Raw genomic sequence first — 26,292 nt, 5'->3', positions numbered from 1 at the left:
CATTCCATCAGGGCCAGGAGACTTGTCTACCTTTAGCCCCATTAGCTTGCCCATTACTACCTCCTTAGTGATAACAATCCTCTCAAGGTCCTCACCTGTCATAGCCCCATTTCCTTCAGTCACTGGCATGTTATTTGTGTCTTCCACTGTGAAGACCGACCCAAAAAACCTGTTCAGTTCCTCAGCCATTTCCTCATCTCCCATTATTAAATCTCCATTCTCATCCTCTAAAGAACCAATATTTACCTTAGCCACTCTTTTTTGCATTATATATTTGTAGAAACTTTTACTGTCTGTTTTTATATTCTGAGCAAGGTTACTCTCATAATCTATCTTACTCTTCTTTATAGCTTTTTTAGCAGCTTTCTGTTGCCCCCTAAAGATTTCCCAGTCCTCTAGTCTCCCACTAATCTTTGCTACTTTGTATGCTTTTTCCTTCAATTTGATACTCTCCCTTATTTCCTTAGATATGCACGGTCGATTTTCCCTCCTTCTACCGTCCTTTTTGTTGGTATAAACCTTTGCTGAGCACTGTGAAAAATCGCTTGGAAGGTTCTCCACTGTTCCTCAACTGTTTCACCATAAAGTCTTTGCTCCCAGTCTACCTTAGCTAGTTCTTCTCATCCAATTGTAATCTCCTTTGTTTAAGCACAAAACACTAGTGTTAGATTTTACCTTCTCACTCTCCATCTGTATTTTAAATTCCACCATATTGTGATCGCTCCTTCCGAGACGATCCCTAACTATGAGATCCTGAATCAATCCCGTCTCATTACACAGGACCAGATCTAGGACCGCTTGTTCCCTCGTAGGTTCCATTACATACTGTTCTAGGAAACCATTGCAGAAACATTCTATAAACTCCTCCTCAAGGCTGCCTTGACCGACCTGGTTAAACCAATCGACATGTAGGTTAAAATCCCCCATGATAACTGCTGTACCATTTCTACATGCATCAGTTATTTCTTTGTTTATTGCCTACCCCACCATAATGTTACTGTTTGGTGGCCTATATAGACTACTCCTATCAGTGACTTTTCCGCCTTACTATTCCTGATTTCCACCCAAATGGATTCAATCTTATCCTCCATAGCACCGATGTCATCCCTTACTATTGTCTGTATGTCATCCGTAATTAACAGAGCTACACCACCTCCCTTACCATCCATTCTGTCCTTCCGAATAGTTTGATACCCTTGGATATTTAACTCCCAGTCGTGACCATCCTTTAACCATGTTTCAGTAATGGCCACTAAATCATAGTCATTAACGATGATTTGCGCCATTAACTCATTTACCTTATTCCGAATACTACGAGCATTCAGGTAAAGTACACTTATGTTTTTTTTTTTACCTCTGTTCTGAATCTTAACACCTCGATCAGTAACCTCTCCTAAGTTATATTTCCTCTTAATGTTTTCCTAATTTTCCTTGTCGTTGAACCCATATCTTCATGTAACAACCTGCCACGTCGCTTGCCATTAATGTTTTTACTTCCCGTTTTATTCCTTTTAGTATTCCTGATCCTATTCACTGAGCTCCCCTCAGTCACTGTACCTTGTACTGTTGCCCTTATTGATTTTTGCCTATGGCTTCTCTGCCTTACACTTTCTCCCTTACTGCCTTTTGTTTCTGTCCCTGTTTTACTACCTTCCAACTTCCTGCATCGGTTCCCATCCCCCTGCCACTTCAGTTTAAACCCTCCCCAACAGCTCTAGCAAACCCCCCTTCCTAGGACATCGGTTCCAGTCCTGCCAGGTGCAGACCGTCCGGTTTGTAATGGTCCCACCTCCCCCAGAACCGGTTCCAATGCCCCAGGAATTTGAATCCCTCGCTCTTGCACCATCTCTCGCGCCACGCATTCATCCTATCTATCCTGACTTCCTACTTTGACTAGCTTGTTGCAGTGGTAGCAATCCTGAGATTACTACCTTTGAGGTCCTAATTTTTAGATTAACTCCTAACTCCCTGAATTCAACTTGTAGGACCTCGTCCCGTTTTTTACCTATGTCGTTGGTGCCTATGTGCACCACGACAGCTGGCTGTTCACCCCCCCCCCCTCCAAAGAATGTCCTGCAGCCGCTCCGAGACACCCTTGACCCTTGCACCAGGGAGGCAACATACCATCCTGGAGTCTCGATTGCGTCCGCAGAACCACCTGTCTGTTCCCCTTACGATTAAGTCCCCTATCACTATAGCCCTGTCATTCTTCTTCCTGCCCAGCTGTGCAGCAGAGCCAGCCATGGTGCCATGAACCTGGCTGCTGCTGCCTTCCCCTGGTGAGCCATCTCCCTCAACAGTATCAAAGCGGTACATCTGTTTTGCAAGGAGATGACCGCAGGGGACACCTGCACTGCTTTCCTACTCTTGGTCTGTCTTTTGGTCACCCATTTTCTATCTCCCTCAGTACCTTTCACCTGCGGTGTGACCAACTCTCTAAACGTGCTATCCACGATGTCCTCAGCATCGCGGATGCTCCAAAGTGAGTCCATCCGCAGCTCCATAGCCGTCAAGCGGTCTAACAGGAGCTGCAACTGGACACACTTCTTGCACGTGAAGGAGCCGGGGACAGTGGACATGTCCCTGAGCTCCTACATCGCACACGAGGAGCATGGCGTGGGTCTGAGATCTCCTGCCATGTCTTAAACCTTCGGTTAACTTCAACAACTACAATTTCCCCAAAAAAAACAACGAAGAAAAAATAAATAAATATATCAATGAAATGAAAAAGAAAACAGAAAAACTACTTACCAGACACTTAGCAGGGATAAAAAGCATTTCCTCCCCACCCAGCTTCGAATTCCCACCTAGATTCAAATTCCCAAACTCACTCTTTGCTGTCCCACTCTGGCTGTATCTTCTCTGGCTCACTGGGGTCAAGTCCAAGATTGCAGTGTTTGGTTATTAGTCTTGTCGGGATGCAGCTATGTAAGTTAAAGTCAATGTTCTAATTCATTGGAAAATACAAATGTGTTTGGCAAAGGTCAAAACCAGACGCTTAAGTGTGCTGGAGATCAAATAAGACATTCCAATTTTGTCATCTTTTTGGTGTTTATGTTGACTTTCTGTTTTTGGTTCAACTAGGCGCAGCATTGTTATGCTGCACCTTTCAAAGCCTGACATTTTATTAAGAAAATCATTTTTGGCACTTGATTTTTTAAAAATATGTTGAGTAACATTTGAAAGCATTTATGACACTGGAGGCAAAAAAGCATTTTCTGTTTCTCAGATTACCTGCATCTGCAATATTTTACTTTTATTTCAATGTTTTCTGATTTCGGGAACAATGAAAATAGAAGAGTGCTATTGGAGCCCAAGATTGTTTGGACGATGAATTTACTGCAGTGTGATTCTTGTTCTCGATATGATTACAGCCAGTGGAGAATTTTAGCTAACCTTGTGACATGCATTGGTAATTGGCTGAGAGGTAGGAAACAACGTGGGGGATAAAGGCTACATTCTCTGAATACTGGGATGTGACAACTGATCTTCTCCAGGGAATCTGTATTAATTCTCAGCTTTTCACTTTCCTGGTGCTTGGATGAAGGGACAGAGAGTTTTATATTCAAATTTATAGGTAACACAAATTTAGGAGACACAAGTCATGTGGGTTGGAGCAGGGAGTTACAAAGGGGCATGGACAGATTAAGTAAGTGGGTGGGCAAAACTATAGCCGACGGAATTCAATGTGGGGTTGTGAGATAATTCACTTTGCATCTGAGAAAGACCAATTGGAATGTTTTTTTTAATAGAAGCTGGGACTGAGCAAACGAATTTTGGGTATCCATGTGTACAGTTCACTAAAATCTAATAGACAGGTATAAGAAATAGCCAGAAAGTTGTACACGATGTTCACCTTTATTTCACGGGGCATGGCATGAAAAAGAGGAAATGATAGTTTTACAAAGCCTTAGTCAGACTTTGTTTGAAGCACTGAATTCAGTTTTGAAGACCACTCCTCATGAAGCACTGAATTCAGTTTTGAAGACCACTCCCTCCTGGCAGTCCCCCCAGGAAATTTGCCAGGGAGCACTTCCAGGGTATATAATAATGATAATAATCGCTTATTGTCACAAGTAGGCTTCAATTAAGTTACTGTGAAAAGCACCTGGTCGCCACATTCCGGCGCCTGTTCGGGGAGGCCGGTATGGGAATTGAACCCGCGCTGCTGGCATTGTTCTGCATTACAAGCCAGCTGTTTAGCCCACTGCTAAACCAGCCCCACAAGGCAATACAAAGGTGTTGCCTTTGCATGACCGTCTCCCTTGGGTCCTGTACTTACCTGTGCACCCCCGATGGGTTCTCTTTGCCAGGTTCCCATTTGTCAGGACCTGTCACAGCCATGGGAGGGATTCCAATGGGGACAGGTATAAAAGAGCAGGGGAACCAGTTAATTTGATGTAAATGTACAGCAATGGGATTCCCGATCTTTCATGGCAGGAACCCCATTTCATCATTGGCGCGGGGCGTGGACAATCGGAATGGGAAATCCCGCTGACGTAAAAGCAGCTTGAGGACTCCTCTTGGATTCTAATACTAATAATAATCTTTCTTAGTGTCGCAAGTAGGCTTACATTACACTGCAATGAAGTTAATGTGAAAATCCCCTAGTCGCCACACTCCGGCGCCTGTTCGGGTACACAGAGGGAGAATTCTAACAAGCGCGTTTACAGCACTTGTGGGAGCACTCGGAGCACCCAGAGGAAACCCACGCAGACACGGGGAGAACATGCAGACTCTGCACAGACAGTGACCCAAGCCGGGAATTGAACCTGGGACCCTGGAGCTGTGAAACAACAGTGCTAACCACTGTGCTAACATGCCGCCCATATTCTCTGCCACCACCGGCTTTCTTAGCCGCCGATAATGGAGGAGGAGGATTTTGACCTGATAAGAATAATTTATGTAAGAGTTTACTGCTAAAAGATGATCTTTGGAAAACTGTAAATTGGCCTGGCACTCTTGAACATTCAGTGTTCAGGCTACTGCGGAAGCTATTCCAACTTTGTGTGAAAAGAAAGCTGCTACTGGTGGATTGGTTACTGGTGTGACCCAGTAGGTATTTTACTTAGCTCCCGCAGTTATAATCCTAAAGTGGTACGTTCTGTTCCTCTGACTCATAAATATAAGTTTTATAGATCTGTTGGAATCATGCCAGTTCTAGCCACATGGTGTTAAAATGCATAAAGAACGTCCATTTTTTGGTAGCTGAACTACTTTGATTGGTTTAAGCCCACAAATTGACCTGACATGAATTAGTTTCAAACATTAATTTACAAATTTGCTCATGTCTGATTTGTGTGGACCAAAGGATGGTGTCACTTAGTGCAAAATTCTACAATGCCACATCTTATGGATGATGCTATATATATTAATTCATTTAAATATATCCAGTTAAAATGTTAGAGAAAAGGGGCGCGATTCTCCCAGCCCCGCGCCGGGCCGGAGAATCGCCGCCGCCCTGATGCCGGTGCGCGATTCTCCGAGGTGCAGAGAATCGCCGCCAAGCGCCGGTCGCGGGCTGCTGTACGAGGCTGGGTCGCCCGGATGGGCTGAGCGGCTGTGCGGAAAAAGCAGAGCCCCGCCGGCGCCGTCCACACCTGGTCGCTGCCGGCGGGAACTCTGCACAAAGGGTTGGGGGGGCGGCCTGTGGGGGGGCCACTGATTGGGTCTGGCCCACGATTGGGGCCCACCGATCGGCGGGCCGGCCTCTCCCCTCCCGGGCCTACTTTGTTGCGCATCCGGCCCCAGACCCCCACGCCATGTTGCGCCGGGCCCGGCGCTTTCGTAAAGCCACCACGCATGCGCGGGTTGGCGCTGTCCCCAGTGCGCGCCAGGAGGTGAGGCTGGAGCGGCGTGAACTGCTCCAGTGCTGTGCTGGCCCCTGTGGGGGCGAGAATCGCTAGTGCCCACTCCCGTTTCACGACGGCGTGAAAGGCGACGGCGTTCACGACGGAGTGGACACTCTGTCCTGTGATTGCTTAATCGCCCCCAAGGTGTCACTGTACAATTTTACAAAAATATTCTAATAATTGCTAATTTTTCCAAATGGATAATAACCTTTATTAGTGTCACAAGAAGGCTCACATTAACACTGCAATGAAGTTACTGTGTAAATCCCCTAACCGCCACACTCTGGCGCCTGTTCGGGTACATTGAGGGAGAATTCAGAATGTCCAATTCACCTAACAAGCACGTCTTTGGGGACTTGTGGGAGAAATCTGGAGCGCCCGGAGGAACTTCACGCAGTCACATGGAGAACGTGCAGACTCTGCACAGACAGTGACCCAAGCTGGGAGCCGAACCCGGGTCCCTGGCACAGTGAAGTTACAGTGCTAGGCACTGTGAAGCAACAGTGTTAACCACAGTGCTAGGATATTGCTTTGAAGACTAAGTACACTATGTACTTTACATCCCCATTATGTGCATGTTAACAAGGAGAGAAAAAGAAAGCAATGTTAAAATCTAACAATTAAATAATCTGCACACTTGACATCAAAACATGTTTGCTACGTTTTCCGGGTGCGGCGATGACCAGCTGAGTCGCACGTTTCGGCAGCTCCCGGTGAAACGGACTTTTGGGCTCTTGATAGGAGCCCCAACGGCAATTTTGACGGCTAAAAACACTGTGCGGTAAACCAGAAGGGAATCCCCCCTGGATACGGATGAAAAAAGGAGGAGAAAGTGGCCGGATTGCAGTGGATCCTTTAGAACAGCGGCAAGGAAGGCAAGCAAAAACCAAGATGGCGTCGGAAGGTGGCAGTTTAACATGGGGCCCTGAACAACAAGAGTTCTTGAAATGCTGTGTGGAAGAGCGAAAAAAGGAAATGAAGAAAGAGCTGTTGGCCCCGATACTACAGGCGATCGAAGGGCTAAAGGAGGAACAAAAGACCCAGGAGCGGGAGCTTCGGGTCGTGAAGGCAAAGGCAGCCGAGAATGAGGACGACATACAGGGCCTGGTGGTGAAGACGGAGGTGCATGAGGCACATCAGAAACGATGTGTGGAAAGGTTGGAGGCACTGGAGAACAACGCAAGGAGGATTCTTGGTCTTCCTGAAGGTGCGGAGGGAGCGGACGTCGGGGCATATGTGAGCACGATGCTGCACTCGTTAATGGGAGCGGAGGCCCCGGCGGGTCCGTTGGAGGTGGAGGGAGCATACCGAGTGATGGCGCGAGGACCGAGAGCAGGAGAAATTCCCAGAGCCATAGTGGTGAGATTCCTCTGTTTTAAGGATAGAGAAATGGTCCTTAGATGGGCAAAGAAAACTCGGAGCAGTAAATGGGAGAACGCGGTGATCCGCGTTTATCAAGACTGGAGTGCGGAGGTGGCGAGAAGGAGGACGAGCTTTAATCGGGCCAAGGCGGTGCTTCATAAAAAGAAGATAAAATTTGGAATGCTGCAACCGGCAAGACTGTGGGTCACATATCGAGGGAGGCACCACTACTTTGAGACGGCGGATGAAGCGTGGACTTTTATTGTGGAAGAAAAACTGGAATGAGCGGGTTATTAAAAAGAACGTTTGAACAAAGTGTTGGGGCGAATGTGGGGGGCGAAGAGGGGGGTTAAAAAGGGGGGAAAGAGGAGTTTTATGTACTAATCCTGCGATGTGGTAACTTTGCTCTCTTCCACAGGTGGTGATGGGGGGAGGAGGGGAGGTGGAGGAGATGGGGCGTTGGCCATTGGGGGCGGGGCCAAGGGAGCCGCGCGTGCTTGGTTCCCGCGCTATGATAATCATGGCGGGAATAGAGAAGCAGGAAGGAGGGGGCGTCGCACGGTGCGAGCCGAGGTCACGGGGGGAAGCAGAGGTCGGCCAGAGTTTGCTGACTTCTGGGAGCAACATGGGGGGAGTAATTACGCTAGCGGGGGATCTAGCGGGGGGGGTGGGAGGGGGGAATTACTGGGTTGCTGCTGCTGGGGAGAGGGGGGAGCTGGTATGGGAGGGGATGGGCCGGGGGGCACCGCCTGGGGGAGATACAGCTGCGTGGGAACCGGGTGAGGAGCTGGAAAAAGGGGATGGCTAATCGACAAGGGGGGGAGGGTAGGAAGCCCCCCAACCCGGCTGATCACGTGGAACGTGAGAGGGCTGAACGGGCCGATAAAGAGGGCACTGGTACTCGCACACCTTAAGAAACTTAAGGCAGATGTGGTTATGTTACAGGAAACGCACCTGAAACTGATAGACCAGGTTAGGCTACGCAAAGGATGGATGGGGCAGGTGTTCCATTCGGGGCTAGATGCGAAAAACAGGGGGGTGGCTATATTAGTGGGGAAGCGGGTAATGTTCGAGGCAAAGACTATAGTGGCGGATAACGGGGGCAGATACGTGATGGTGAGTGGCAAACTACAGGGGGAGACGGTGGTTTTGGTAAACGTATATGCCCCGAACTGGGATGATGCCAATTTTATGAGGCGGATGCTAGGACGCATTCCGGATCTAGAGATGGGAAAGCTGATAATGGGGGGAGATTTTAATACGGTGTTGGAACCAGGGCTGGATAGGTCGAAGTCCAGGACTGGAAGGAGGCCGGCAGCAGCCAAGGTACTTAAAGATTGTATGGAGCAGATGGGAGGTGTAGACCCGTGGAGATTTAGCAGACCTAGGAGTAAGGAGTTCTCGTTTTTCTCCTATGTCTATAAAGTCTACTCGCGAATAGACTTTTTTGTGCTGGGAAGGGCGTTGATCCTTGAGGTGTAGACCCGTGGAGATTTAGCAGACCTAGGAGTAAGGAGTTTTCGTTTTTCTCCTATGTCTATAAAGTCTACTCGCGAATAGACTTTTTTGTGCTGGGAAGGGCGTTGATCCCGAAGGTGAGGGGAACGGAGTATACGGCTATAGCCATTTCGGATCACGCTCCACACTGGGTAGACTTGGAGATAGGGGAGGAAACAGGAGGGCACCCACCCTGGAGAATGGACATGGGACTAATGGCAGATGAGGGGGTGTGTCTAAGGGTGAGGGGGTGCATTGAAAAGTACTTGGAACTCAATGATAATGGGGAGGTCCAGGTGGGAGTGGTCTGGGAGGCGCTGAAGGCGGTGGTTAGAGGGGAGCTGATATCAATAAGGGCACATAAAGGGAAGCAGGAGAGTAAGGAACGGGAGCGGTTGCTGCAAGAACTTTTGAGGGTGGACAGACAATATGCGGAAGCACCGGAGGAGGGACTGTACAGGGAAAGGCAAAGGCTACATGTAGAATTTGACTTGCTGACTACGGGCACTGCAGAGGCACAATGGAGGAAGGCACAGGGTGTACAGTACGAATATGGGGAGAAGGCAAGCAGGTTGCTGGCATACCAATTGAGCAAAAGGGGAGCAGCGAGGGAAATAGGGGGAGTGAGGGATGAGGAAGGAGAGATGGAGCGGGGAGCGGAGAGAGTGAATGGAGTGTTTAAGTCATTTTATAAAAAATTATATGAAGCTCAACCCCCGGATGGGAGGGAGAGAATGATGGGCTTTTTGGATCGGCTGGAATTTCCCAAGGTGGAAGAGCAGGAAAGTGTGGGACTGGGAGCACAGATCGAGGTAGAAGTGGTGAAAGGAATTAGGAGCATGCAGGCGGGAAAGGCCCCGGGACCGGATAGATTCCCAGTCGAATTCTATAGAAAATATGTGGACTTGCTCGCCCCGGTATTGACGAGGACCTGTAATGAGGCAAAGGAAAGGGGACAACTGCCCCCGACTATGTCTGAAGCAACGATATCGCTTCTCTTAAAGAAGGAAAAGGACCCGCTACAATGCGGGTCCTATAGACCTATTTCCCTCCTAAAGGTAGATGCCAAGATTCTGGCCAAGGTAATGGCAATGAGAATAGAGGAATGTGTCCCGGGGGTGGTCCACGAGGACCAAACTGGGTTTGTGAAGGGGAGACAGCTGAACACGAATATACGGAGGCTGTTAGGGGTAATGATGATGCCCCCACCAGAGGGGGAAACGGAGATAGTAGTGGTGATGGATGCCGAGAAAGCATTTGATAGAGTGAAGTGGGATTATTTGTGGGAGGTGTTGAGGAGATTTGGTTTTGGAGAGGGGTATGTTAGATGGGTGCAGCTGTTGTATAGGGCCCCGATGGCGAGCGTGGTCACGAATGGACGGGGATCTGCATATTTTCGGCTCCATGGAGGGACAAGGCAGGGATGCCCTCTGTCCCCATTATTGTTTGCGCTGGCGATTGAGCCCCTGGCGATAGCGTTGAGGGGTTCCAAGAAGAGTGGAGGGGAGTACTTAGAGGAGGAGAAGAACACCGGGTATCTTTGTATGCGGACGATTTGTTACTATATGTGGCAGACCCGGCGGAGGGGATGCCAGAAATAATGCGGATACTTGGGGAGTTTGGGGATTTTTCAGGGTATAAATTGAACATGGGGAAAAGTGAGTTGTTTGTGGTGCATCCAGGGGAGCAGAGTAGAGAAATAGAGGACCTACCGTTGAGGAAGGTAACAAGGGACTTTCGTTACCTGGGGTGCAGGCGGTTAAGATGGTGGTCCTCCCGAGATTCCTCTTTGTGTTTCAGTGCCTCCCGGTGGTGATCACGAAGGCTTTTTTTAAAAGGATTGAAAAGAGCATCATGGGTTTTGTGTGGGCCGGGAAGACCCCGAGAGTGAGGAAGGGATTCTTACAGCGTAGCAGGGATAGGGGGGGGGGCTGGTACTACCGAGCCTAAGTGAGTATTATTGGGCCGCTAATATTTCAATGGTGAGTAAGTGGATGGGAGAGGAGGAGGGAGCGGCGTGGAAGAGATTAGAGAGGGCGTCCTGTAGGGGGACTAGCCTACAGGCTATGGTGACAGCCCCATTGCCGTTCTCACCGAGGAACTACACCACAAGCCCGGTTTGGTGGCTACACTGAAGATTTGGGGACAGTGGAGACGGCATAGGGGAAAGACTGGAGCCTTGGGGGGGGTTCCCGATAAGAAACAACCATAGGTTTGCCCCGCGGGGAATGGATGGGGGATATGGAATGTGGCAAAGAGCAGGAATAACGCAACTGAAAGATCTGTTTGTGGATGGAAAGTTCGCGAGTCTGGGAGCGCTGACCGAGAAATATGGGTTGCCCCAAGGGAATGCATTCAGGTATATGCAACTGAGGGCTTTTGCGAGGCAACAGGTGAGGGAATTCCCGCAGCTCCCGACACAAGAGGTGCAGGACAGAGTGATCTCAAAGACATGGGTGGGGGATCGTAAGGTGTCAGAAATATATCGGGAAATGAGGGACGAAGGGGAGACTATGGTAGATGAACTAAAAGGGAAATGGGAAGAAGAGCTGGGGGAGGAGATCGAGGAGGGGCTGTGGGCAGATGCCCTAAGCAGGGTAAACTCGTCGTCCTCGTGCGCCAGGCTAAGCCTGATTCAGTTTAAGGTATTACACAGGGCGCATATGACTGGAGCACGGCTCAGCAAATTTTTTGAGGTGGAGGATAGGTGTGCGAGGTGCTCGAGAAGCCCAGCGAATCATACCCATATGTTTTGGTCATGCCCGGCACTACAGGGGTTTTGGATGGGGGTGACAAAGGTGCTTTCAAAAGTAGTGGGGGTCCGGGTCGAACCAAGCTGGGGGTTGGCTATATTTGGGGTTGCACAAGAGCCGGGAGTGCAGGAGGCGAGAGAGGCCGATGCTTTGGCCTTTGTGTCCCTAGTAGCCCGGCGCAGGATATTGCTAATGTGGAAAGAAGCCAAGGCCCCGGGGGTGGAGACCTGGATAAATGACATGGCAGGGTTTATAAAGCTAGAGCGGATTAAGTTCGTTCTAAGGGGGTCGGCTCAAGGGTTCACCAGGCGGTGGCAACCGTTCGTCGAATACCTCGCAGAAAGATAGATGGAATGGAAAAAAGAAGGCAGCAGCAGCGGCCCAGGATCGGGGGGGGGGGGGGGGGGGGGGTGGGAGAGGAGGAACCAGAAGGACGCTCAGGGTTGTTAATATATACTGTATAATATGTATAGGTCGTTGCTACAGATAATTATATATTGGATTGTTAAATTATATTTTTGGAGAGTGTTACTTGTGATAAGGCAGTTGCCAACTAGGGTTAGTTTTCATTTTTGTTATTTATTATTTATTCATTTTCTGTTTATAAAATAGGTCATTGTTATTTGTGTTGTTATAATATTGTGTAAAGGATGCACAATGTACTGTGTTGGTTGACCAAAAATTTTCAATAAAATATTTTATTAAAAAAAAAAACATGTTTGCTACAAAATTAAGATAAAAGCTGTGATTGGTAGTATTTTTAAAAGCTGACCAGTTTTAGGTTTTCACAAGACAAAAAAATTATGGTAAAATAGGTGCCCGCTGGTATAGGGAGAGCAGCTATTCAGATCCTAAGGTCAGATTTTTAGGAACTAAGGAAGGAATTGAAAAGTAGAACCTCGAGGGGAGTAATAGTCTCATGCGCTCGTCTGAAAATGGAAAATAGGGAGATCAGTTCATGTCTTCAAGCATAGTATAGTAGGGAGGGCTAGGCATATCGAGACAATATCTGCTAAGGTATCTATTGAAAAGGTACAGGTTGCACCAAAACAGGAATCGGACCAATATCTTTGTGGAAAGGTTCAATAATGTGTTTGGGAGTGGCAGAGGATGGTTGGCAGCATATAGAAGTAAAAGAAGGTGAATAAGGGGCTTAAAGTATGAGTGTTGAACAGTCCAAGAGAAGGTAGTAGTACCATATTAGATATGGGCGGATTAAGAAGCATTAAGAGGAATGCAAAGACAGGATTACAGTGCATGTACGTAAATGCACCAAGTGTGGTGAGTGAGGTTGGTGAGCTGTAAGCACAAATAGCAGTCACTGGGGCTATGATGTAACGCTAATAGCAGAAACATAGCTTAAAACTGGTGAGGATTCGGTATTTAACATACAATGATATAACATGTTCAGAAAAGATTGAGAAGGGAAAAAGGGACATTAATGATTAGGGAAGAGATTGTAGTCTTGTAAAGACAGGACTTCCTTGAGACAATGATATTTTCATTAGAGTTGACAAACAAGAAGGGTAAGATCATGCTACTTGGGTATACTACAGATTTTCAAATAGTGGGAGAGAGACAGAGGAACAAATCTGCAAAAAACCCACAGATGTACATGAACTATAGAGTGGTGATAATGGGGACTTTAATTACTCAAGTACTAATTGGTATAATGTTGACGTAAAGGGTAACGAGGGGGTGGAATTTCTGTACTGATCAGGAGAAATTTCTTGATCAGTATGATCTTGGTCCAACTGGAAAGGAAACATTGCTGGATCTGGTGCAGGGAAATGAGGTGGTCCAAGTGGACCAAATGTCTGCAGGGGGAACATTTGGGTAAGAGTGTTCAGTAAGGTTTAGATAACTAGTGGAGAAGAGCAAGGAACAATTTAATATAGAACGTTAATGCGATGAGAAGAGATCTGGCCAGGATAAATTGGAATCAGAGACTGACTGGAAAAGCTAGACTGGAACAATTGATGATCTTTAAAGAAGAGGTGCTTCAAGTGCAAGGGGTACATTCCAACAAAGACCAAAGTTAATGAAATCAAAAACAGAGCTTCTTGGATGATGAGGGAGATAGGGATTCTGATCAAGTAGAAAAGGAGGGTGCATGATGCACATCAGGTGAGCTTTTCCAAGTGAAAAACCAGATCAAATACAATAGGTTGAGAGGGAAGTAAATAGAAAAATAAGATAAAGAAAGAGTATCAGGGAATGGCAGTCAAAATAAAAGGGGACCCCAAAATCTTTTACCATCATCTAAATATCAAGTGGGTAGTAAGAGGTGAAGTGGGTCCAATTTGGGACAGAGAGGGTGATATATGCTCAGAGGCACAGTGCAAGACTAGAATGCTTAATAAGAACAGAAGAACATAAGAACTAGGAACTGGAGTAGGCCATCTGGCCCCTTGAGCCTGCTCTGCCATTCAATGAGATCATGGCTGATCTTTGTGGACTCAGCTCCACTCTCCGGCCCGTACACCATATCCCCGAATCCCTTTATTCTTTAGAAAGGTATCTATCTTTTTCTTAAAAACGTTTAAAGAAGGAGCCTCAACTGCTTCACTGGGCAAGGAATTCCAGAGATTCACAACCCTTTGGGTGAAGAAGTTCCTCCTAAACTTGGTCCTAAATCTACTTCCCCTTATTTTGAGGCTATGCCCCCTAGTTCTGCTTTCCTCGACCAGTGGAAACAACCTGCCCGCATCTATCCTATCTATTCCCTTCATAATTTTATATGTTTCAATAAGATCCCCCCGCATCCTTCTAAACTCCAATGAGTACAGTCCCAGTCTACTCAACCTCTCGTCATAATCTAATCCCCTCAACTCTGGGATCAACCTAGTGAATCTCCTCTGCACTCCCTCCAGTGCCAATATGTCCTTTCTCAGATAAGGAGACCAAAACTGAACACACTACTCCAGATGTGGCCTCACCAACACCTTATACAATTGCAGCATAACCTCCCTCGTCTTGAACTCCATCCCTCTAGCAATGAAAGACAAAACTTGATTAGCCTTCTTAATCACCTGTTGCACCTGCACACCAACTTTTTGCGACTCGTGCACCAGCACACCCAGGTCCCTCTGCACAGCAGCATGTTTTAACATCATCTTACATGATTTATTTTGGTGTTTACTGAGAACTAGGAATCTGGCAAAACCTCAGTAGAAGCGGTGATAGTGGAGGCAATGGACAGTGTAAAAAATGGAAGGGACGTGGTACTGGAAAGGTTGACAATGCTTGGGGTAGCTAAGTCATCTCGTCCAGATTGCTTGCATCCCTGGTTAGGTTTAGGCTAGTAATTGGAAGAAGGCTAATTTTAATACGATAAGAAGGGATCTGGATAAATTGAAATCAGAGACGGACAGGAAAAGCTGTAATGGAACAGTTGGTGATCTTTAAGGAAGAGATGCTTCAGATGCGACATCCCAACAATGGCGAAAGATAAGGGAACTAAAAACAGAGCTTCATGGATGATGAGGGAGATAAGAACCTGCTAGAATTCATGTTATGAGGCTGGTGCTGGGAAAGTCATTGGGTTGAGTTGCGGGTTGAGACACTGCCTTTCCACATTTCCAGGTGCTTTCATTCTATCACTAGCATTCTATCCTTCTTCTCACCCTGGCACCCAAAAATGTATTCAGAAGTTTTGAGCACTTTACTCGCAAACTTCGAAAGCAATTTTGTTTAACGTTTCAGAGCTTTATGCAGTTTGCACTCAGTGTTGAGAACCACCTATAGGCACCTTAATATCTGTCTTCATTTCTTATTTTCCTCCAGACCCACCGCTGCAAAATGTTCAGACGCCACAGAAAGCATGGACTGATGCAATTAGTTCGAGTCACTTTTTAGTTCTAAAGAAACCACCACTGTACAATTCCTCATCGTGGTGAAGTGCTAAAAAGTGGATGTAGCATGCAATAGAGTTAGGTGATTCCTTGACCAGTGGCTGAGGTCAAATCCAGCCATGAATGATAGTGGACAATTAAACATCTAATGGTAGGAGGCTGCTTCAAGGACATCCCATCCTCAATGAAATGAGGTGGAGCCCATCATTAATTAAAAATCAACTCAGAAGGGCCGAGTAGATGATCCTCAAGGTCCCTTGCATCACAGGTGCCAGTCTTCAACTAATTTGATTTCCCTCCATGTAACATCATCTTCAGGGCTACAGGTCCCTTCAACAACCTGGCTGAAGACTTGTGCTCCAGAACCAGCCAAGCTATTCCAATGCTGGTTTCCACCAGTGGGAAAACTTCAGTTGGAATGTCCTGTCCACAAAAATAGCAGGGGAAATAGCTTACTCTTCTGTCAATCTATTCATAATCATCAGTGAAGAGATGAAAGAAGTCATTGACAATGCTATCAAGTGGTATTTACTCACCAATAACCTGGTCACCAATACTCCATCTGGGTTCCAACTTAATTATAGCCTTCATCCGAGTATTTTCCTGAGTTGAATTCCAGAGGTGAGACTGATTCCCTTGCTATCAAGGCAGTATTCAATTAAATGTCCATTAGCTGGAGTCGTATCTAGGAAGATATTTATGATTGTTGGAGGTCAATCATCTCAGCCACACATCATTGTTGTAGGATCCAGCAGTGTTTTTGGCCCAACTTTCTCGAGATGTTCATCAGTGGCCTGCCCTCCATCATAAGCTCAGAATTAGGACTGTTTGCTAACTATTGCACAGCTGCTTACTAAATTCCTCAGTAAGGAAGCAGTCTGTGCCTGAAAAGGCATGGATAAAGTGCAGACTTCGACTGAAAAATGGCAAGCACTATTTACATCATATAAGTGCCAAGAAATAACCATCCTCCAACAGGAGAGATACCTGCCCTTGGCATTGAATATCATTACCACCGCAAATCTACTTCATTGACTCTTGAGTGACAGACTCTATGCAAAATTCTACAGAAGTTTTTGACTATAGATAACATTGTCTCCATGTTTGCTACCTTGAATGGTGATTGCTAACTTATTGCCCTGAAAACTGCAGGCAACATTTGTTTTATTATGTTTGCACCCCGTTAATTTTAAGCAATAGAGAACAAAACCTACAGAGTAGCCACTGAAAATAATATACTTTAGGTTGCATTTTACGAGGTGGCCCCTCTTTAACAGGATGTGTGCGTTGCACAGTTGTTTTTATGATTTCATGTGCTACATCTTTCCCTGCCTGATTTTTCAGAACTATTTTTCACGAGTGAGCCTCTTATCGGTGTCGAACCTTTCACTAAAAATTGATATTTATGTCCAGTAGAAGATCTTGTGACTTTTGGATAGGCTCACTTTTATCCTTCATAGACTTGCTGTGGTTAGCATTGCAATGATTTAATTGTGATTTCTGTGATTTGTACCACTTAATCTGATTTGCCATGGTCATGTTCCATAGCATTGGTAAGAATCTTTCCAACACCAACCATTGGCTGGATTTTATGGCTCCCTACCAGCTGTGTTTTGGCGGGATGGGGGTCAAGGGTAAAATAAGAGGGGTGGCAGCCTACCACATTTCCACTCAATCCTGAGCTCTCCCTCATAATACAGTAGGTGAATTGGTGCTGAAAGCAGCAGCTTCCCCTCCATTTTTAAATAAATAGCTATGGATCAATTAAGCTTGTTACCAAGCCAATTGACCTGAATAATATGCTGCCCACGGCATAATATGATTGGCATGGGCAAGTGGGTGGAGTGGGCAGGCAATTATTTTAAAGCAAATTGTTTAAAAGGTGGGGGTGGGTGGGCTGTGAACTTTAAGGGTGCCATGTGCACATCGGAGGCCACCCCTCCAAGATGATAATGATAGCCCCTTTGTTTCTTCCTGTTTGGTCCCTAATGCCTGCTTCCCCGCCCCCCCCCCCCCCCCCCCCACCCCAACATCCTTCACATCCCGTTCTTGCCTCCCCAATTCAGCCCGTCCAAAACCCCAAATTCACTTTTCTTCAGTGGACATGCTTGCAGTCCCGGCAGTGCCCAGTACTGAGCTCTGGTGCTGCTGGAACTGCTAGAGCTGCCGGTCAATCACTGAGAAGTAGAAATCCCACTCTCACCTTGTTCGTTCTGCCTGCAGGGCTGCTTTCTTTAATGTTGGTTGACTGGCGGCCAGCAGTGCACCCTCCCTATAAAATTCAGCCCCACGTGTAACCAGAGAGTAAAATTAATTTATCCCCTCTTCCTGCATATCCCAGTTGTCTAAGAGCTCTGCTCATAATTCTCCTTTTACAATGCGTTTGGCCTAATCTCTCTGTTTAATCAAAACCTCAATCTTCGACTGATAAAACCCTGTAAGAGCAAAAAGAGCAAGTCTGGTAGCTGCCATGTTGAGTTTTATGTAGCCTGTCTTCTCCAAACGGGGGTAATACAGAATCTGAAACATCTGGAGCCAATTGTACTGTGGCTGTCAGCCCACCCCCACTTTCTGCCAATTTCTCAATCTATTGAGGGAGCTTTGCTGGAAATGAACTTGTGCTATCTCTGAGAGGAGACTGACCATGTGATCTTTGACCGACTTTATTTTCAGAACTAGGTTTTGCAGTTGGCAAGCTCACATATGGGTGAAGTCTGACACTATTGCTCGTTCTAGGTAGCCGACAAGTCAATCAGGATTGTTGTTTGCACTGTATAGTGCACTGTTTATTTTTTTGCTTTTGCAAATCATTTTCTTCATACTTATTTAACTTCAAAACACAATATGAAAATTAGTCTAAAGTGGTATCGGAGTGTGATATTTTTTGTTATCTGAATTGGCAGAAAACACAATCTGTGTCCAATGCATTGTTTTAGGACAGGCCTATCCAACGTTTTTGCATGGGGGGGGGGGGGTTCCTCCCACAGTCCAAAGTTTCGCAAAGATATACAAATTTTAAAAACAAGTTGAGAATGAAGTGAATAAAACAACTTGCTGAGCAAAAACAAAACAATGTCAAAATAATAAATTGGTTTAAAAGAGAGTAATTCATGAAGATGATCAGTGTGTGAGGGTCAGAGTATGTGTTTTCAGCTCACTGCTAGTCTCCGTGTGTTCACTCATTCACCGCACTGTGTATGTAGGTGATAGTATGTGCTGGTATGTGGGGATGAGGGTGAGTGAGACTGTCACGGGCAGCATGGTAGCACAAGTGATTAGCATTGTGGCTTCACAGCGCCAGGGTCCCAGGTTCGATTCCCTGCTGGGTCACTGTCTGTGCGGAGTCTGCATGTTCTCCCCACGTCTGCGTGGGTTTCCTCCGGGTGCTCCGGTTTCCTCCCACAGTCCAAAGGCGTGCAGGTTAGGTGGATTGGCCATGATAAATTACCCTTAGTGACCAAAAAAGGTTAGGAGGGGGGTTATCGGGTTATGGGGATAGGGTGGAAGTGAGGGCTTGTGTGGGTCGGTGCCGACTCAATGGGCTGAATGGCCTCCTTCTGCACTGTATATTCTATGTTCTATGCTAAGACTAGGAGTGAACCAGGCACACACGGTACACACACACACTCTTTCTCTCCTCTCTCTCTCTTCTATCTCTCGCACTCTTCTAGCTCTCTCACTCTCTCTCGCACACTTCCCCCATGGCACCGGTAGGCTCACCTTCCCCTGTGACCCCGGCAGGCTCTTTCACCCTTGTCCCCGCGTCTCCCCCCAGAAGATCTGTTTCCCTCCGTACGTTCACCGCCTTTGGTGTTCACTGCTCCTCCAATCATATCCTGCTACTCGCCCACCTTTGCTGCTGATAAATCAAATATTATGAATTTTTAACCGCTTACTGTGGGGCACGGTATTTTTATAAGTATAGTTTTGGAGCAAGCAGCAAATATCAAGTAGCGTGGGTTTCCTCCGGGTGCTCCGGTTTCCTCCCACAGTCCAAAGATGTGGAGGTTAGCAGAATTGGATATGCTAAATTGTCCCTAGGTGGGGCTACAGGGATAGATGGGGGATTGGGCCTAGGTAGGGTGCTGATTCTGAAGGTTAGTGCAGTCCCGATGGGCGGAAAGGCCTCCTTTTGCACTCTAGGCATTCTATGATTCTAGTGTTAAAATGTTCAACGCAAGTCATAAATTGTGTTTACATAATGTCCGGCTTGTAATCCATAGTATTTAGTCGCCTAAACTGCCAAAGATTTTTTTCAGGCTGTTACACCTTAAGCAGCCCTGTAGCTTACAATTTTTTAAAAACCAAATTACAATCGATATAGCTAAATGTATTCCCTGATTTCTACACCGAGTAAAATTTTTGTAATCAGTTTTTGACTTGCTTGCATGCCTGCTTTTTAAATGATCTCATTGGCAGCCTTATGAGCCCTGGAGAGAAACAAATATTTGTCTTTAAACCCAAGATTCTTGCCAATATTGGCAGCACGTAGAAAAAATGAATGTGCATTATATGCATTAGGTCTGTGTAGGACGTCATTCTATAATCCTGAAAATGCTGAAATCCAGAAATTACTTGCTCCCATGCATTCCGGATTGGAGAGGTTACAGTGTAGTTTGATTCTGTAATTAATTCTTTCAGAACATGCAGATTATTTAAATATTTCTGTTAATGGACATGTGATACTTAATTTGCTATGTTGTGAAATAAATTTATTATCTTTGACTATGAATGATTCTATAAACCTTAATTTCCATTGTAAAGTGCTAATCACATTGGTGAACGGTCTACAAGCTAATACTAAAGCAAAATACAGCATATGTTGGAAATCTATAATAAAAACAGAAAATGCTGGATATACTCAGCAGATTAGGCTGCATCTATGGAGAGAAACAGAGTTGAGGTTTCAGATTTAAGACCTTGGACGTGGGTGAGTATTTCTGCCATGATCTGTTTTATGATAGTGTACAAACTAACATGTTGTGTTCTTTTATTTCCTTGCATTTACTCAGTGGAGCAAGTTCCTGTAGAAGCTTATCAAATCCCTCTTTCGCAAGCAGAGATCCTGGAGGAAGGAAATGATGTTACACTTGTTGCCTGGGGAACTCAGGTCAGCATTTGTATATTTTATTTATTGAAGTAAGACACTTCAATGTTTGTGCTTCGTATGAAAATGTATCTTTTACGATTCAGTGGTTTTGTAGAGCAGAAATGGACATCATGGGTTAAGCAATGTGACATTTATATTACCAAGGGAAGAGAACCAAAAAACACTAAGCTGTGTAAAATTATCTTTCCAAGTTAAACAAATATTCTCGTGTGTGCCACAGTTTTGGTTGCTCGCTGTATATTTAAGAAAGTTATGTTTCTAATTTAGTAAATCTGATAGTTAATAAAGCTTACTATTTCCCCATCCATGACTGACACTCAGAATCTCTGACCAACTTGTTTGAGGAAGTGACATCCCAAGTGCATGTTGCGCATTCAATATGTCTGAACTTTCATAAATTGAAAAGTCCCATATGAAGTGACCAGTGCACAGTCCTTGTGGAGACAAAAGTCCCATCTTCACATTGAGGATACTCTTCATTTTGATGTGTGGTGCTACCACCGTGGTATGGGATAGAATTACCGATCTACCGATTTGGGGCAGCACGGTAGCATAGTGGATAGCACAATTGCTTCACAGCTCCAGGGTCCCAGGTTCGTTTCCCGGCTTGGGCCACTGTCTGTGCGGAGTCTGCACATTCTCCCCGTGTGTGCGTGGGCTTCCCCCGGGTGCTCCGGTTTCCTCCCACAGTCCAAAGATGTGCAGGGTAGGTGGATTGGCCATGCTAAATTGCCCTTAGTGTCCAAAATTGTCCTTAGTGTTGGGTAGGGCTACTGTGTTATGGGGATAGGATGGAGGTGTGGACCTTGGTTAGGGTGCTCTTTCCAAGAGCCGGTGCAGACTCGATGGGCCGAATGGCCTCCTTCACTGTAATTTCTATGATTCTAACTCCAGACTGGGCATCCATGAGGCGCTGTGAGCCATCAGCAGCAGAATTGTATTCAACCACAATCTACAACCTCATGGCCCGGCATATCTCCCACTCTACCATTGCCACCAAACCAGGGGATCAACCCTGGTTCAATGAAGAATGCAGGAGAGCATGCCAGGAGCAACATCAAGCATATCGAAAAATGAGGTGCCAACCTGGTGACACCACAACACAGGACTACTCGTATGTCGAACAGCATAAGCAATAAGTAATAGACAGAGCTAAGTGATTCCACAATAATTGCTGACTTTGAAAGCAGACCAAGGCAGGCCAGCAGCACGGTACAATTCCCTTACCAGCCTCCCTGAACGGGCGCCGGAATGTGGCGACTAGGGAATTTTCACAGTAACTTCATTTGAAGCCTACTTGTGACAATAAGCGATTTTCATTTCATTTAATTTCATAATAATCTTTATTAGTGTCACAAGTAGACTGACATTAACACTGTAATGAAGTTACTGTGAAAATCCCCTCGTTGCCACACTCCTGTGCCTGTTCAGGTACACTAAGGGAGAATTCAGAATGTCCAATTTACCTGACAAGCAAGTCTTTCGGAACTTGTGGGAGGAAACTGGAGTGACGAATGTGATATAAAATAGTTACTTTCGAGATACTAGTTAATGTAATGTAGAAATAAGCCACTTTGATTCTGGCAGTTAGGGACAAAGGGATTTGAGACCGCATGGAAAAAGCAGGAAGAGGTGTGTCTATGAGAGTGATGCTGCATTGATAGGGGCCAGAGAAAGGGATTGGAAGTGAGCCAATCAGAATAGATCAAACAGGTCAGGAGGGACACAGGCTGACCTATGGGCGTCGAGTATGTGAAACTTGATACCATTTGTATTGATTTTGCAGAGATCCTTTTGTCTCTTTGTTCAGTCGCTTTCTGGAGTGTAAGAGACTGGATGTCTCTTATGTTTCTGTAAGCTGAATTAAGCTTGCAAGCTAAATAAATAACTTCTTTTTACGTGCGAATCCATCTCAACTTTTATTGAGGCCAGACTGACAGAGAAAGAAATTTGGGAATCAACAGGAGCACCCGGAGGAAATGCACGCAGACACAACGAACATATCAGATCTAACTCTGCAGTCCTGCCACATCCAGTTGTGAATGTTGGTGGACAATTAAACAACTCACTGGAAGAGGAGGTTCCACAAATATCTCCATCCTCACTGATGGAGGAGTCCAGCACAATGTGCAAAAGACAAGACTGAAGCACTCACAACAATCTTCAGCCGGAAATGCCGAATAGATGATCCACCTTGGTCTCCTCCAGATGTCCCCAGTATCACAGTTGTCAGTCTTCAGCTAAACGATTCACTCCACGTGACATCAAGAAACGGCTGAAGCACTGGATGCTGCAAAAGCCCTGCCAATATTCCGGCAATAGCCCTGAAGACTTGTGCTCCAGAACTTGCCGCACCCCTAGTCAAGATGTTCCAGTACAGCTACTGGCATCTACCCGGCAATGTGGAAAATTACCCAGGTGTATCCTATACACAAGGAACAAGACAAATGCAACTGAGCCAATTACTGCCCTATCAGTTTACTCTCCATATCAAGTGGCACTTACTCAGCAATCACCTGCTCATGGACGTTCAGCTTGGGTTCCGCCAGGGTCACTCACCTCCTGATCTCATTACAGCCTTGGTTCAAACATGGACAAAAGAGCTGAATGCCAGTGGTGAGGTGAGAGTGACTGCCCTTGACATCAAGGCAGCATTTGACCAAGTATGGCATCAAAGAGCCCTAGCTAAACTGGAGTCAATGAGAATCAGGGGGAAAACTCCCAACTAGTTGGAGTCATACCAAAGATGGCTATGGTGGTTGGAGGTCAATCATCTTATCTCCAGGACATCACTACAGGAGTTCCTCAGGGTAGTGTCTGAGGCTCAATTACCTTCTTGTAGTGATATTATGGTTGTGTTGTAATTTACAGACTGACCACTAGGAGTCTCAATAGCATATGTGAATGTTAGAGTCAAGTGACCTCAGACTGACTGGGAGCTGAAGAGAGAGAGGTTGCTTGTGCATGTTAATACTGTTATTCATCTGTTGTTTTGTATATATTTAACCCACAGTTAATATTAATAAATCATTTTTGGCTTTAGCTACAAGTGTTCTTGTAATATAAATCAGGCCACCCAACGAGACCACTCCACTTCCTTCCATCACAAGGTCAGAAGTGGGGCTGTTCGCAGATGACTGCACAATGTTCAGCACCATTCGCGACTCCTCAGGTAATGAAGCAGTCCATGTCTAAATGCAGCAAGGCCTGGACAATATCCAGGCTTGGCCTGACAAGTGGCAAGTTACATTTGCGCCACACAAGTGCCAGGCAATGACCATCTTCTACAAGAGAGGACCTAATCATCACACCCTTGACATTCAATGGCATTATCATCACTGACTCCCCCACAATCAACATCCTGGGGGTTACCATCGATCAGAATCTGAACTGGACTAGCCACATTAATATGGCTACAGGGGCTGGTCAAAGGCTAGGAACTACAGCACAGTGGTTAGCACTGTGGCTTCACAGCACCAGGATCAATGGTTCGATTCCCCGCTAGGTCACTGTCTGTGTAGAGTCTGCATGTTCTCCCCGTGTCTGCGTGGGTTTCCTCCGGGTGCTCCGGTTTCCTCCCACAGTCCAAAGACGTGCAGGTTAGGTGGATTGGACATGCCCATAGTGTCCAAAAAGATTAGTTGGGGTTATTGGGTTACGGGGGTAGGGTGGAAGTGAGGGCTTAAAGTGGATCGGTGCAGACTCGATGGGCCGAATGGACTCCACTGTATGTTCTATGTGTGTTGATCTATTTGTGTCTATTTGTGAGTAACTCACCTAATCGACACCGTCCTGGACACAGCAGCCCGCTTGATTACTCCCCCTTCCACAAATATTCAAACCTTCCATCACCGATGAATAGTAGCAGCCGTGTGTACCATCTACAAGATGCAAAGATGCACTGCAGTAATTCACCAAGCTTCCTTAGACAGCACCTTGCAAACCCAAGACCACTACCATTTAGAAGGACAAGAGCAACAGGTATCTAAGAACCCCACCACCTGGAGGCTTCCCTCCAAGCCACTTACCACCCAGACTTGGAAATATATCGCCATTCCTTCACTGCCGCTGGGTCAAAATCCTGTAACTCCCTAACAGCACAGTGGGTGTACCTACACCTGAAGGGCACAAGAAGGCAACTCACCATCACCTTTTGAAGGGAAACGAGGGATGAACAATAAATGCTGGCCCAACCAGCGATGCCCACATCCCGTAAAGATGGCAGGTTAGGTGGATTGGCCGTGCTAAATTGCTCTTCGTGTCCAAAAAGGGTTAGGTGGGGTTACTGGGTTACAGGGATAGAATGGCGGTGTGAGCTTCAATAAGGTGCTCTTTCCAAGGGCCAGTGCAGACTCGATGGGCCAAATGGCCTCCTTCTGCACTGTAAATTCTATGAAACTATGAATAAAAAAATTGAAAAGCTGTGGAGCAACGTTACACAGAGGATATCTGATATAGAATTTTTAGATGGATAAGGAATTGGCTGAAAGGAAGTAGCAGGTACTGTTTAAGTGAGTGGAGCACCCATTTGGATTGTTGCAGTGATCCTATTGTTTAGAGGAAAGTTGAGCCTGATGAAGCAGCCAATAAATGACAGAAAAAAAGTAGACACAAGTTTCAAGTCTGAGGAACTAGCTTATGTATTATTTAAAAACTTGTAACCGCTGTATCATGCTGCTCCTGTACACAAATCTTCTTGTCACTTGTGTTGGTCACGCTTTTCTCTTGACATTTACCTTTAAATTGCTCGATGCACATTTCTGTTCAGTTTTGCTTTATCAGCGGTCAAGATATAGCATGCTGATTTTGTACTGTAGGTGGTGTTTTGGAGAGAACTTTTCAGGTCTCCCAACTCTATTTCCATCTTTGTATCTAAAATAAAACATGGATTCATCAACTGATTGGGCAAGCGAACATTTACAAATGTCAGTACAGTTAATTGTAAAGCTATTGCAGTCTAGGAGGGAAAATGGGACATTTACACGATAAATGGTAGAGAGCTATCTAGAGGGGGAGATGGGAGATCTGGAGTGATAGAAGACTGAACTCTACCAACTTATTGTAGAGCAGTAATCAACAGAAAGCAATGTACTGAGCTGTAATACCAAATCCACAGAGTACAGGACTTTACACATTCTTAGATTATGCAGCACCTTGAGTAATACTATGGTCCTTTCTGGCCATTGAAGCATACTGGACCCATCAAAGCCTTCAGGAAATACAGAAAAAGGACAAAGAACCTGATGTCAGGTGCATTGGAGGACTAAGTTCTCAAGAAAAGTCCAAAAATACATTTGGCCTTGAAAAAAGATGATCAGAAGGAGATTTATAAGTCTGCAAAATATATGTTGAATAGAAACAGTTAACCTGGCACTTTATTTCAGGATAAACAACATCCTTTTTGTGTCCGTCTTCTTCGCTAAATGTCTTATTAGTGTCTCCTTCATTCTGGCTTTCTCTGTAATTTTCCAGGTCTTTTGTGCGCTTTATTTCCATTTCTCTCTACATTTGTTGCACAAACATTAAATTGAGGCAAAGAAAATTGAATAAATTGTAATAAAAAAGAATAGGAAGTAAGTGGCTGTATTGAATGACATTAAAAAGGATAAAAATATGCTGCACGTTAAATGAATCAACATTTTTAAAACCGTATAGACTCGATACATTTAGGTATACAAGTTGAAGCAAATAGAATCTCAATGCTAAAAGCTTCTGAAACATTTGATTTCGCAGAGAAAAACAGAAAACAGTTAATGTTTCAGGTTGATAATTTTCATCAGAATTGAACGATGTTTGTGATTAACAGCTTTAACCAATTACAAAGCCAGGGAAAAAAAAGTTGAAAAAGGACAAAAGGAGGGGTC

General features: G+C 45.6%; 1 protein-coding gene across 3 annotated transcripts in view; it reads left to right on the top strand.

The window, feature by feature from the left end:
• bckdhb (branched chain keto acid dehydrogenase E1 subunit beta) overlaps nucleotides 1-26,292 on the top strand; it is a 403,853-nt gene that overhangs the window by 135,146 nt on the left and 242,415 nt on the right. For all 3 annotated transcript variants that reach the window (XM_072499807.1, XM_072499806.1, XM_072499808.1), the window contains one exon: nucleotides 20,331-20,428. In XM_072499807.1, the coding sequence (XP_072355908.1) occupies nucleotides 20,331-20,428 (98 nt within the window). The remainder of the gene's footprint in view (nucleotides 1-20,330; nucleotides 20,429-26,292) is intronic.

This window comes from Scyliorhinus torazame, chromosome 4 (genome assembly GCF_047496885.1).
Source record: "Scyliorhinus torazame isolate Kashiwa2021f chromosome 4, sScyTor2.1, whole genome shotgun sequence".
Taxonomy (NCBI): domain Eukaryota; kingdom Metazoa; phylum Chordata; class Chondrichthyes; order Carcharhiniformes; family Scyliorhinidae; genus Scyliorhinus; species Scyliorhinus torazame.
Note: the sequence above shows the minus strand (reverse complement) of the source record. Positions and strands in the feature narration are given on the sequence as shown.